At 38.5% G+C, this 14,786-nt stretch overlaps 1 protein-coding gene and 2 long non-coding RNA genes across 3 annotated transcripts in view; 1 reads left to right on the top strand and 2 right to left on the bottom strand.

The window, feature by feature from the left end:
- The window catches only part of LOC131482544 (uncharacterized), a 251,294-nt gene extending 249,905 nt beyond the window's left edge, over window positions 1-1,389 (bottom strand). The window contains exon 1 of the long non-coding RNA XR_009247092.1: window positions 1,303-1,389. This is a non-coding gene — a long non-coding RNA (uncharacterized LOC131482544). The remainder of the gene's footprint in view (window positions 1-1,302) is intronic.
- CDH20 (cadherin 20) overlaps window positions 1-14,786 on the top strand; it is a 201,127-nt gene that overhangs the window by 160,590 nt on the left and 25,751 nt on the right. Inside the window, exons 6-7 of the mRNA XM_004579457.3 lie at window positions 3,897-4,084; window positions 10,454-10,707. Coding sequence (XP_004579514.2) covers window positions 3,897-4,084; window positions 10,454-10,707 — 442 coding nt within the window. The remainder of the gene's footprint in view (window positions 1-3,896; window positions 4,085-10,453; window positions 10,708-14,786) is intronic.
- The window catches only part of LOC131482543 (uncharacterized), a 45,704-nt gene continuing 34,791 nt past the window's right edge, over window positions 3,874-14,786 (bottom strand). Inside the window, exons 2-3 of the long non-coding RNA XR_009247091.1 lie at window positions 10,096-10,198; window positions 3,874-4,122 (exon numbers count right to left, since the gene is read on the bottom strand). This is a non-coding gene — a long non-coding RNA (uncharacterized LOC131482543). The remainder of the gene's footprint in view (window positions 4,123-10,095; window positions 10,199-14,786) is intronic.

Genomic DNA, 14,786 nt, shown 5'->3' with positions numbered 1-14,786 from the left:
TGGACAGCACAAAAGGATGCCTTCGCAATAAACTAAGATAAATGCAGGCTTTATGGTAGAACGGGACTTCAACAGGGTGTTAAAGAATATAAAAGACTTTTATAGACAGAAGGTAAAAGACACTGCAGAACTGGGCAGCCATTCACTCATTCAAAAAAAATACATGTTCCATACATCATTCTAGGTACAGGACACACAGCAATGTTCAAAACAAATAATGCTTTCCTGGAGTGTGTGTGTGTGTGTGTGTGTGTGTGTGTGTAGAATTGCCAACACCACTTTACGTTCAGAAGACCAAGTCTTAAAATGTGTTGTGTTTCCAATATAAGCCATAGAAAAGTTTTCCAGTGAGAGAAACACAAAGAAGGGCTAATTGGATGGCTATACAGGATGGGCTGGCAGAGGCGGGAAATAGAGGCAGGGGCTGTGTTAGAAACCTTTTACTGTGACTTATATTTCAAATCATAAGAACTGAAGGAAATGGCAGGAGGGTGGAGAGGCACAAATAAGAAAACACAAATTTCTGCCTCTTGATTTCTTGGCTAAGGGAGCCAAGGCAGAGGGAGGAGTCCAGGATGACAATGATGTTTTAAGCCTGGATGACAGACAGAAGGATTGTACTGCTCATGGAAACAGAGGATGCATAATGGAACTCATGGCAGGGAAGAAAAGAGACAAATTCAGGTTAGAATATAAAGTGACAGCACAACATCAGGCCGAATATCCTTAAGGGAGGTAGAAACATAGAGCCATGGCTGAGGAACAGAGCCTGGAGATGGAGACATTCATTTGAAAAGAAGATGCCTGAGGAAGTAGCTAGACAAGAGAGAACAGCAGACATAATTCCAGGTGGAAGATTTAACCAAGAAAATGGCTTTAAAATAAATAAATTAAAAGCAGAAAGAGTCATGTCAGGCTATCAGCTGAAGTGCTGCAATTTGAATCAGTCATGTGAACATTCCATTTTATCTTTGTAAATATTTTTTTAAAACTCAAACATTTGCATGCAACTGGTATGCACATGTTGCCTGTGAGCATTTGTGAAAGAAATAGGCAGAATCCTAGTTAAGTATTTCACCAACAGTACCAGTAAGTAGGTGACTCAGCGTGTTGGCCCCACAGTACAGGACAGCAGCACATCATGCTAGTTTTTGAAATGCCACAAAGATTCATTTTTTTTCTTCGCCAACCCCAGGGCTTCCATCGCTATTATTTGGAAAATGGCTCACACTCCCCACCCTGTAGACTACATATTCTTTAAAATCCTTCAACTCTTTGTCTTTTTGTAAATTTGAAACTCACCTGCTTTTCAAATCAATGTCTTCGCGTCACTCTACAGCATGTATTTTGAGGCGTAACTTCTTCAATATACAGTGATAATGGAGACTCTACAACAGAGCAAACATGATTATGATTCATGAGAGTAAAAATGAGAAATATAAAATAACGGAAATCTTTGGTCTCTAAGCATTCTCCCACATTATCTCAACTTCCTCGAAGTCATTAGTTTTAGACTTTTTGTATAATTTGAATAATCTCATCATTAAATATTTCCCCATAAATGTTAGCTAACTTTAGATGGTCTCACTGTCCATAATTGTATCTTGAATGAAACTGTCTTCCTTATTCTGTTTTAAAGACTTATTTATTTGAAGGTCAGAATTATAGAAAGAGATGGAGAAAGAGAACGGGACAAAGATGGCGAAGGGTAGAGGGAGGGAGCGAAGGAGAGTGAAAGGAAGGTGAGGAGGAAGGGGGACAGAGCCTGTGAAGCAGTAAGACAGGTCTGAATTGCACAGTTCTGCTGCTTCACTTTGCAAATTACCACAACAGGATGGTCCAGGCCACAGCCAGGGGCCAGGAACTTCTGTCAGGTCTCATACATACACATAGAGTCACAAGTATTGGGGGCATCTTCTGCTGCCTTTCCCAGGCCATTAGCAGAAAATCAAATCGGAAATGGAGCAACCAGGACACCAACTGGCACCCAAATGGGAAACTAACATTGCAGAACCCCTAATTCAGTGACTCCTCATTGCAAAAATTCCACTTTGCTTGTTTTTTCTCACAAATATTACCATAGTAGTGGGATGTTGACAAAGTATATGCCTGTTTTACATTGAACAAGCTCAGTCACCTTTAACTGAATTAACTATAACAGGATATCAAGATCTCAAGGTATTTCTTTTGAGTACAGTACATCATACTGGTACATACGCTTATGTTGATGGCACACAACCCAGCTTTCCTGGTGTGAAGAACAGTGTAGGCAGATGCCTGTTTGCAGCAACAATGTGTGTAATCAACAACTTTGGCAGTGCCAAGAGACCAGAACTCCAAGGGATTGCCACTTTTAGTAGACACCAGAGATTTCACATTTTTAAAGAACAGTCAACGTTTCCTCTCCTGGTACCATCAGACTTCCCAAGTCTTTGTCAAGATCAAGCCCTCACACCCCAGCTTTGCTGTAGCTTACAGTGCATTATAAAATAAAAACCAGGCCCAGCACTATAGCGTAGTGGTTAGGGTCCTCGTCTTGCACGCCCAGGATCCCATATGGTTTCCGGTTCTAATCCCGGTGGCCCTGCTTCCCATTCAGGTCCCTGCTTGTGGCCTGGGAAGGCAGTTGAGGATGGCCCAGAGCCTTGGGACCCTGCACCCGCTTGGGAGACCCAGAAGAGCTTCTGGATCCTGGCTTCAGATTGGCTTGGCTCCAGCTGCTCACTTGGGGAGTGAATCATCGGACAGAAGATCTTCCTCTCTGTCTCTCCTCCTCTCTGTATATCCACCTTTCAATAAAGATAAATAAATCTTAAAAAAATTTTAAAAAGCAGCTCTCGCATATTGAAAATGTAATTGGGTAGCTTTTCTTTACGTATGCAGTTGCATTGTAGCTGACAAAATAATAGAGAACACCAAAAAGTATAGCCCTAGAGAAGGCTAAATTTAAATGTGAATTCAGTATTTCAAGTCAAAAAAGAGAACATTAGTAACTCTGAGGTTCCTACACACGTGACAAATTTTCTGTATAATCTATCTATTAGGGAACAAGAGAAAGCACAGGTGTCTGTCCATGAAGAGACGGACAGTAAGTGATCCCGGCTGCAAGGACCCACTGATGGAAAAACAAGGGACTGGTGCCACTTGCTGCCTGTCACTTTCCCTCCTTTGGATTGCTGGACACCGATTTCTTTGGGAAGGCTGGAACCCATAAAGATGGGTTCTCAACACACTGGTCTGACAAATGAAGCAAAAGTGGGCATCAGAAATGTAAAAGGAATCAATCAGGACTTCGTGACCACGTTTTTTCCATCTCAAAAGACATTCACATTTGGGGAAATATGTTAGCACATTTGATGCCCCAAGTCCATGGGTAGCCCATTTGTAGATTCAACCACCCACAAAGTAGTTGGGTCCCTGCCACACATATGGGAGGCCTGAAATGAATTTGGGCTCCTGGCTTAAGCTTTATCCAGCCTCAGCTGCAACAGTTGCTTGTGAATGAACCAGCTCTCTCTTGCTTTCTTTCTCTCTCCCTCTCTCATTCCATCTATATTTTTCAAGTAAAAAGAAAAAAAAATTAAGAAAAAAAAGAGTGAGGTACTTCCTACTACCCTAAAGGAAGATTCACTGGGATAAGATTTTGCTTTCAGCCTTTCTATTCATAGCATTGCAATCAAACTATTCTGACTCCTCCTTCTGGCACACACAGCACCTGACCACCTAGGTTACCATTTGCTCAGATTCTCTGGAACTAAATTTTCAAATCCAAAACTGCAGTTTTAATTTTTTGAAAAAAAAAAAGATGTTTGACACAGCACGGTTGATCTGATATAAAATAGCATGTTTCACAGCGACAGATGACTTAGGATGCATGTTCTTGATTTTCTCCACAGGACTTTATCAGATGAGTGTGTTGGAGTCAGCTCCGGTGAGCTCCACTGTGGGGAGACTATTTGCCGAGGACTTGGATGAAGGAATAAACGCAGAGATGAAATACACTATCTTGGATGGCGATGGTGCTGATGTTTTTGACATCAACACAGATCCCAATTTCCAAGTAGGCATCATAACCGTGAAGAAGGTAATCCAACTCCTTTCTACAAGCTGTTTTCATGACGCCTTTAGTGTTCATGAATAAATATGATATGAAAACAATATGATAAAAGCACTTTCCTATTACTTTAAAAATCACCTACTGTGCTTATAGGAAAATACTGCCTATGCCAGCATTTTACACAAAGGGTCATGATAAAAATATTATGATGAGTTAATATGACATTTTTTTTCCTTCTCAGCTTAGAATCCAACTGTGGATAAATTCTCTGAGGATTTTAACCTAATTTAGCATCTAGACTTGAACAGCAGGAATTTTTTCCAATAGTATACCATAAGTTACAATAGAACACACCATAACATTATTTGTGAATCAATAAAGTACAAGAATGCTTAATTGCTTCTTAAATATGCATAACTACTAATTCAAATCTATAGTTTTATCACAGTTGCTGAATGATGATTATCACTTGAAACTTCTCATAAAATGCCAAGTTTTCTGAATGTAAGCTGTGAATTCTTTTTGTAACATAAGGTACATATGGATATATGAAGCTGGGAAATAAAAACTAAAAAACGCTGGAAACTTAATACACAAGTAAATATATATATATGACAAGCTGAATTAATCAAATCTCACAAACTTAGTATTATATTAAAAGATGATTAGAAGACTGGCCTGATAGGGAAGTTACACTGATGCAAACACTGGGAAAGCAGAATCGTAGCACAGTTAGGCAAACTGGCCGTGCAATGCTGGCAAGTACTGCTCAGCACCGACAGAAAGCACATGTGGAAGCCTTGAAGAAAAGCAAACTGACAAAGAGCTACTGAGGCAAGTGTTCCAGACAAAAGGACAATGCAAACATCCTGAGCTGGCATTGTGATAGGTTTGAATAATAGCAAAGGGTTTATAAAGCTGCGTGGAAGGAGATGGGTTCAGAGAAGAAACGAGGGGCCAGAATATCTAAACCTTACAGACTGATAGATAATAAGGACTCCAGCTTTTACTCCAAGCAGAGAAGAACTGAAGCCTCTCTAGCTATGTGAGAAATGTAATCGTAGGAGACTGCCCGTAGATAACAAAAGGGGGACAGTGCCACGAGCCATCAGGCACCCCAACATGAACAAGTCAGCAGAGCAAGCAGACTGAGGACAGAAGAGGAAGTCAGGAAGAAAATCAAGAGTGTGTGCTAGCTCATGGGTGTGAGAGTGTTCCCAAGAGAAGAGTGATCATCTATGACAAACACAGCCGAAGGTCAGGCAAGAACACTGAAAATTAACCACAGACTTGAGGAACAGGAAGGTAATTCATGACACTGACAAGAGCCAACATGCCCATAATTTGCAATGTGGCATAGTGAATGTGGGCTTATGATATCTATATTCTATGCTATTTCACACAACTGAATCACTACCACTTTAGAAGAAAGGATGAGTTCATGTTTATTCTCTATCCATTTAAGGTGCACTGAAATACAACAAAAGAACAGATATGTCCAGAATTCTTCACCCAGAAATCTTTACAACTAATATTCAGTGATCTAGAAGCAGCACAAAACAGTGAGATTAATCACTGAATCAACAAATAAATATGGATGTGATTGTTAACAGTGACTTGGTAACTATAAACACCCAATGATCTGACTAATTACTATCTCTTTAATGCAAGAATCCTATTCAAAAAAATAATCAGGAAGTTTGTGAGATTTTAAGTATTTAAACTTCTGTATCATAAAATATATGACAATTCTAAATAAAAATACTAATAATGTCAAATTGTCACAGTACATTTTAGAGCTTAATAAAATTATTCATTTAAAAGCAATATACTAACTGTAACTATTTGAGGAACCTCATAATGCCTTTTCTCCAGTCCCCTCACTTAGAAAAAAGATTAAACCTGGGAAGGCACTACACTGTCTTTCATTGTCATTGCTAAAATAGCATCCATGTCTAATCAAAACATATCAATTTTGTCAAGGTCACTTTGATTTCTTTTCTGAATTTACAGGCTGCCAGAAAATGGAATTAAGAAAGAAGTCAATAAGTTAGGTGATGGACAAGTCACATGTCATAAATACTTTAGAGACTATTGACTGCTGAATCTACACCTTTGGAATATCATTCAGTTGTCTGGTGTACACTCCTCCTTTCTATTTTGTCATTAACAATGTCATAAAAATTGAAACAAAAGTTCTTTTGATTTATTTTCCTTAGGCCCACTATTTATCTAAACAGCACATAATTTTTTCAAAAAGAAAAATTAAACTCAATTGGTAGAACTTGGTCTTCATTAAAACTACACTGAATATTAACCAACATCTTGTATCTTTTGAGCTTTTATGTAATCAATTGATTTTCAGTTGCTTGAATGTTTGAAATGCAACTTAAAATATATAATTTTCAGAATGTATTTATTCTGTAGACACATAATTTTCTGGTCTTCACCATGTTTTCCATCTTCCACAAAATAAGCAATTGTTCAGAATCCATTCCGCATTTCACCAAATCTAAGACTTAAAAATCATAAATATTATTTTATGTACTACTTTTAAAAAATCCTGTTAATTCAAATAGTACAGAGATGTTTTATTTCTAGGCTTATAGTTACTTAAGCAGTGTTATAGCCACAGTTAGAGATATTTTCTTCACTAATACCAGATTTACTCCCTACTGTTGCTTCCATGCCACTCTGCCTACACAACCACTTTTGTTTCAATGATTAATCATATTATAGCTTTCCTGAAGACATAAAATTCAACACATATAGTATCAACAATATGTAGAACTCAACAGGAACATAAAAACATGAATGGCTTTAATCAGCTCTGATTTGCACAGGTAGGAACATCAACTCCTGGTAAGTTTACAGCAATCTTAAGATGATATTTAGAAATTCTATTTCTCAAAATATCAAAATAGAAAAATGTCCATATTAAAATTACTGGAAATGCGGTAACATAAATATGCATTTTCCAGGTAAGTAATACATTTACTCACACTGTGAATTTTCTGCACTAGTTAATGTATCTTTGGGGTTTCAAGTCTGGCTACAGAAATAAAAAGCCAGCATTGAGAAACAACAAATAGGACTCCAGTTAAATTCTAGATCTTAAGTCTGGGGGAGTGGGCCAATATAACAATATTCATAATGCAAATAAAGAAAAGCTATAATGGAAATATTATAAAGAGCCATGGGAATATACGAAGTAATACATAATTCTTCTTAGTTAATATTCAAAGCTGCATCACTAAATTGTGCCAAAACTTTCATGATTCAATTTTTGAGGATACAAATGACTTTTTATTTTTATATCCTACAATCCTAGGCAATTTAATGAATTTAAAACCTGGGTTTGCCAAACTTTGTTATTCTTTGATTTACCACGAAGAATATTGAAATAAATAATCTTTATGTTTAAAAATGATAATTAAAACCAATTTAAGAAAGATAAGCCCAACAAATGTGGGCAATTTAAATACTGGTTTATTTGTGCAGTGCTTTCTTTCTATTCTAAAGGTGGAAATGAGAGACACAAAAGCCTTAAAGAATTTTAAAATGTCTAAGTTTACTGAAATTTACTGAAAAAGAACTTTCAACCATAATTAAAACTCATTCTGGCCTTTCCAAAACATGGTACTGGAAAAACTGGGTACCTTATGGAAGTATTTTAAATGAGCCTCCATTACATCTTCCAAAAATAAACTCATAATAGATCATACACTGAAACATTAAAAAATTAAAACTATAAAATTTTTAACAGGAAACACCTTTGTGACTCTAATTAGGCAAAGATTTCTTTACCAAACCACCAGAATTCCATTTTACAAAATAAAAAGTGGTAAGATTTCATTGCAAGTAAGAGTTTCTGCTTTTTAAAAGCCATTAGTAAGAGAGTGAAATGACAAAATCACAGATTGGTAGAAAATATTTGCAAAACATATATCCAATGAAGTATTTTCACAGAGAATATATACAGAAATCTTCAAAGAGAGAGAGAGAGAGAAATGCACCAGTAGGCATAAGGGAAGTGCAAGTCCAAACCACCATGATACACACATGCATATACAAGGATGGCTAAAATCAAACACCTGACAAAATCAAATATGGGGCTGGTGTTGTAGCATTGAGGGGTAAGCTGCTGCCTGCAATAGCCACATTGCATGTGGGTGCCAGTTTATATCCCAGCTGCTCTACTTCCTATCCAGCTCCTTGCTAACACCCCTGGGAAAGCAGTGGAAGATGTTTGAATTCCTCCCATCTACATGGTTTGAAGCTCTGCCCTTCTCCTGGCTTCGCCTGACTTAGTCCTGACTGTCGCAGCCATCTGGGGAGTGAACCACAAGATAGAAGACCTCCCTCACCTCTCTCCCTTTTTCTCTGTTTCTACAGGTACAAAATTTACACCAATGTAAAAAAAAAATTAAGGGAACACAAATTTTGCTTAAATCTAATATCAACAAGAGCTTCAACTTTGGGCTGTTCATATACAAGAGAAGAATTTTAAATGTCAATTTAATATAATACATATTTAAGTTAAATGTAGACATAAATTTACCAGGAAAGAATAATTCCTAGATTTAGAGAGTACATATAACTAATTTGGTAAAAACTAGATCTTCAAGTAGCTTATAATCTTAATGTTTAATGTCCCTAGGAAAGCAAACCTTGCCTTTTGACCCACAATAAGGGAAGCCATCAGGCTGAAGGAAATGTGCTGCTGGGTTTACAGGAAGTGGCCAGCAATGTAAGAAAGCAGGGCTGCCACAGTCAGGCGCTGAATGGTACAACCACAGAAAAGATTCTGTCAGATAACAAATGGAAAATCATAGACTACTGGGGTTTGTTTCTCAAAAGCAAAGCTTAAATGGGAACACGACTCTTTCCAACACAAAGTGAGCTGACAAACAGCATGTTTTATGGAAAAAGTTCAAGTGAATGTTTTAGACACATCTTGCTGTCACTTTGTTGACTTTTTAGTAACTTGCTGCTCACTCTGATCACTCCATCGATTCGTTTTCCATTTATCTATGATTTTTAATTATTTATATTTTTACAGAGTTGCAACTTATGATACTTAAAAGTTTTTATCAGCTTTAAAAAATGGGTTTCTTCTTCACAAGCAGAATTTAAGTTCTCTTTCCACCCTGAAGTGCTGTATTTAGCTTGAAACAAACATTTCAAATGAAAACACAGATCAAAACAGAGAAGCAACCAAATGAATAGAATTTTATGAGTTGATTTTACTAGACAAATGAACCCTGTGCTGGAGGCCCTAGGTGGAGAATTCCCACCTGGGAGCCCATAATTCTCCTCTAATATGACAAGACTGGGGCAGGTTAGCCCAGTTTCCAAAGATTACTGGGTATCAATTTCTTCAACTGAATTAGGATTGTTTAAAAATATTTAGTTATTTGAAAAGCAGAGAGTAAGGGAAAGACAGAGAAAAGGATCTTTCATCCATTGGTTCACTCTCAAATGGCCACAAAAGCCAGAGTGCGACTGGTCTGAATTCAGGAACAAGGAGTTTCCCCTTCCAGTCTCCCTCAGGGGTATAAGATTAGGCCATCTTCTGCTGCTCTCCCAGACACAACCGCATGGAGCTGGATCATACCTGGCGAAGCAGAACTTGAACTGGTACCCATGGAGGATGCCAGTGCTACAGGTGGCAGCCTTACTTGTTATGTCATAGCGCTGGCCCCTGAATTGGGTTTTGAAAAGGCATTTTTTTAAAAAGATCATCTGGGATGAACCAAATATACAAAAATCTATCAGATATTGCTTCAAGAACACTTATAATGACTTCTTGGAAAGAATCACTATTGCGTTTGGACTCAAGAAGGATTTTTTTTTAAAAGAAAGGAAGCAGAAAACATGAGGCTCGGTCACCTGATTATTATGAAATAGGAACCTCTTTCCACCAGCCTGTCCTATCTCCCCAGTTGTTAGTCAAGGTTTTCATTTGCTCTCTCTGTCATCACAGCATCTATTCAAATGAGCAAGCATCATTAAAGGTACCAATCATCCAGGTTTACCTGGGGCAGATGAACATTCCAGAAAACAGTCTTCCATTTTATAACTGGAATAGTCCCAGACACCCTTGAGAGTGAAGGTCTCCTTGGATCTTTACTAAAGACCCTGATGATTAAGAGAGTAGACAAGATAAAGCCGTGGGGCTACACCTGAAGGTCTGGCATCATCCATACTCTCCTCAGCAGGGTGATGGTTCCAGTTCCAGAGTAAGAGAAAAATCTCCCCGAGTTCCCCTTTCATCTCTTTTTTACCATTTTAATGAATTTTGAGGTATACCCATCAGCCATCAAAATTGAACATCATCTGAAACCTGGATATGTTTGTTAGTGGTTAACCAGTTTTCTTTTCATTGTTTTCCAGCCGCTGAGTTTTGAAAGCAAGAAAAAATACACCTTACAGGTGGAGGGAGCCAATCCTCACCTACAGATGCATTTGCTGTACCTGGGCCCCTTTAAGGACGTAACAACGGTGCACATCAATGTGGAGGATGTGGATGAGCCCCCGGTGTTTGAACCTGGCTTTTATTTCGTGGAGGTGCCTGAGGATGTGGCAATTGGGACAACCATACAGATCATTTCTGCCAAGGACCCAGATGTGACCAACAACTCCATTAGGTTTGTCAACACAGTTCACCTTTTCCTTGAATCTTGGAATCTTCTCTTCCCTTGTACATAATTTTTTAGCACTTTTCACTTTGCTTTTTTCTTTTATATTTTATCTCTGAAGACTCTCCTGAGTTTTTCCATTTAAATATCATGGCTTTGTTAATGCTGTTTAAAAGAATCCAGCTCTCTTTTGGTTGGTTCAGATGTACACACACCTTAGTTCTCAGCTTCAGTCCCACTGAGCATTGGGGATGGGTAATTATGCACTGTTGTTGGGGATTGTGATGTGTCTTGGCTGGGTCAGCAGTATCTCCGTCCTGAGCCATTAAAAGCCAGTAACAGCCCCAGAGTAGCATCAATCTAACATTTCCCTAGATATTGCCTATAAAACCAATTTCGATTGGGAATCATCACTTCAGATAAAGCATAGCTGAACATACAGATATCAACACATTAAAAATTATTGACTCTAAGTGGGAAATAAAAAATAATCATTATACGTTCTTTCAACTTTTATGAACTTCTAACATATTTCAATTCTTAAAAAGTGGGGAAAATAATGCATACTGTATGTGACTGGACATGAACTTCAAAATTTGCTGCACCAAGATAAATTTATTTCCTAATGCCATTTTCCATGAACTAATTCAGTTGCCCTCATGTATTTCCATATAGTGTATAAAGAGCAGAGAAAACGGTGCTGTTGTCAGTGGCTTTGACAACACATAAACTGACCAGATAGAGCTCTGTACTGCAATCTCAAATACCTGTCTCTTCAACATATGTTTTTTAAAACCAAAGATTCCAAACCAAAAGCTTCCCTCTTAAGAACAGGGGGAGTGTTCTCACAGCCATGGCCTTTTCCCATCAACTCTGGGAACAAAGCACAAACAACTGGTGGACAGGTTGACATGTCAACCATCCAGAGCAACTGCCAGACCTCTGAAGCCTGCCACCAGGACCGGGGGCCAAGGCTATCTGAAGCCATCTGCCACGTTGCTTGTTAAAAGACACACAGTAAAACTAATCTGGGGCTTCAGCACAGATAACACATTTCAACATACTCCATCTTACCACATGATTTTTCTGTCATCTTGCTATTTCTCTCATCTGGCGCTCTTTCGTATTTAATGAAAATGTGTATTTGTAATTTAACAAGAATGGTTCTCTCCAGAGAATAGGGGCAAATCCAGTTAAAAGATGTTCAATCACTAAAACAATTAAAATCATTTTGTCTGAATTCTGATATTCAATATTAAAACAATCTTTCTATTATGAGTTACAACAATTTTATACAAGTGATACCTTCAATTTTTACATGTGAAATAGGATGGAAAGAAGTCAGAGAAACCATATTATCCCCCCCCCAAAAAAAACATAGTGAAAATGAAACAAATTTTATTATAAACTTGATTTTCTGCACCCAGGAATACATCATTCCTGGTTGTAATCTATTTATTATATACCTATTAATGTGTAACAGATTGATATATTTTAATTGGAGAAGATACTATGAGAAAAATATCTGAACATAATAACATAGAAAGCTGAAATAAAATAAGCACATAGATCCCATTCCTGAAGCCATCTGTCTGATTTGCCAACAGTGCGTCTACATCTTCTTCCCAGATCCTGACTCTGAACCCCTTATGACATGCATCTGACACACATGCTCTTAGAAGTTACTACTAAAAATCAAACACAAGACTGCAAAACACACATTTACATATGCCCCTACAGTGTATGAGGGTACTTCAGAAAGTTCAGGAAAATGAAGTCAAAAGTTTATTTTTGTACGAAAAAAAAACTTTGAAATTCATGCACAGTTCTTATACTGCAAATTCTTCATGAACTTGAGACAGTTCATATGCATGGATTTCAAAATTTTTGCACCAAGACCTTATTTTTAAATTCTATTTTTCCATGAAGTTTCGATGTTCAGTATTTGGGATGAAACTCATTTGTGATTGCAAGATATCTCTAGAAAAGAAAAGGAGAAACACCAGGAGCTCTATATTCTGTACTGGCATGCAGTGAAATGAGGTAGAAAGAAATGTCTGGCTTACAAAAAATACCCTTTTAGATAATGAGCCAGGTGTAGACCATCTATCTGCCAGCGTGTCTATCAGTGTCCAATGCTCCATCACTGAGTGCCTGGCTATTCCAGGAGAGCCCAGTCACAGACACCACAAGAGTGAACAGGCTGGAGGCACCGAGTAGGACCCATTGGGCTATTCTGGGGTAGGATTCTAGATCCTCAACAAGAAACTAAAAAGATCCAGGGTCCCAGTTCTGGACAAGATAAAAGCTCAGACATTAGGGACAATGTGGAATTTCAGCAAACTGGGTACAATGTTCCCTCTGCATTATGATCACAAAAAGAAAGATTGAGAGAGAGACCAGAATTCCTACTGCTTGATGTAAGGTTTTGTTCTGCTGACAACAACAAAGCATGGTCCCTGGGACCAAGCAGAAAGTCAAGTTCCTAAATGTTCCAAATCAAAGCACCTAGGGGCCAGTGCTGTAATATAGCGGGTAAAGCCACCGTCTGTGGCAAGGGTATGCCATTTGGGTGCCAGTAAGTGTACTCCAACTGCTTCTCTTCTGGACAAGTTGCTTGCTAAGAGCCTAAGAAAGACTGCAAAAGGTAATCCAAGTGTTTGAACCTTTGTCACCCATGTTGAAGACCCAGAGGAAGCTCCTGGCTACTGGTTTGGGCGTGTCCAGCCCCAGAGACTGTGGTCATATGAAGAGAGACTGGTACATGCGAGCTCCCTGTCTCTTCTTCTCCCTCTCATTCTGTAATTCTGACTTTCAAAGAGGTGAATACATCCTTAAAAGAGAGAGAACAAGGGAGAACAGAGAAAAGCACCTAAAAGTCAAATCACTGACTACCATTTAATAAATCCAGTAGGGAACTGATTCCCTCTGTTATCATTCCCCAAATTACTCACTTTATTCCTTTTTTCAGACAATCATTATTTTATTGCAAAATAATTTATGTATGCTATATACAGGATTGCTATCTAATTCATCCTGTGCGATTATTTGTTTCGAAGAATGACACTAGGTTACTAAAACATAAATCATCAGAAAAGCAACATGACGGGCCTTTGGCATAGGAGCTGAATTGCCTGAGGTGCCCACAACCCACACTAACATGTCTGGATTTGAGTCCAACTGTGCTTCTAATTCTGCTTCCTGCTAATACATTCCCTGGAAGGCAGCAGTAATGGTCCAAGTACATGGATCCCTGCTACCTAAGAGGCAGACCCAGAAAGAGTTCAGATTCCTGGCTTTAACTTGGTCCAACTCTGACTCTCACAGGCTTTTGAGAGTGAACCCTCTAACTCAATTCTCTCACTCTCTCCATCTCTCTGCCTTTCAAATAAATTAAAATGGTTTAGAAAAGCAACATACAAGAACCAGCCTTGTGGCACCAGTTCAAGTCCTGGCTGTTTAGTTTCTGACCTAGCTCCCTGCTAATGTACCCAGGAATGCAGCAAAGGATGGCCCAAGTACTGAAGTCCCTGCCACTCACATGGGAGATCAAGATGGAGCTCTGGGAGCTGCTTCAGCCTGGAGCAGCCCTGGCCATTGTGGTCATGGGGAAATGAACCAGCAAACAGAAGATAATTTCTCCCTCTCTTGTTCACTCTCTTCACATGAGTTTCAAACAAATCTTTTTTTTTTTAATGTTTGTGGAATAGGAAATGGAAAAGTATAAAATGATTGGACATATAACCAAAAATTAAAATTTCATGGATAAAAGAACACTGAACATTAGTGAAGGTTACTAGGATTTTTATAATCTTTTTAGAGTCAATTCTGTGTTCAAGCATATAAACTAGTTGTCATCTAAGCCCAAAAGTGAAGTCTGCAGACTTATACACATTTAAACACAGTCTGCATCCCCTGGATTTTTAATAAATGTTCCAGGAAGTTCTGGCAACCAGATATCAAACAATTTGGCAAGTGAAACAGGGTTCTCCTGGTGTGGAAATGGCTCACCCTGGCGTGCCCTCCTTGAGGGCAAGCCTGCTGGTCATGCTCTGCTCCAAACCGTCGCCACATCCAGAGACCTGTCC

The sequence above is a fragment of the Ochotona princeps genome, chromosome 18 (assembly GCF_030435755.1).
Source record: "Ochotona princeps isolate mOchPri1 chromosome 18, mOchPri1.hap1, whole genome shotgun sequence".
Classification (NCBI taxonomy): domain Eukaryota; kingdom Metazoa; phylum Chordata; class Mammalia; order Lagomorpha; family Ochotonidae; genus Ochotona; species Ochotona princeps.
Note: the sequence above shows the minus strand (reverse complement) of the source record. Positions and strands in the feature narration are given on the sequence as shown.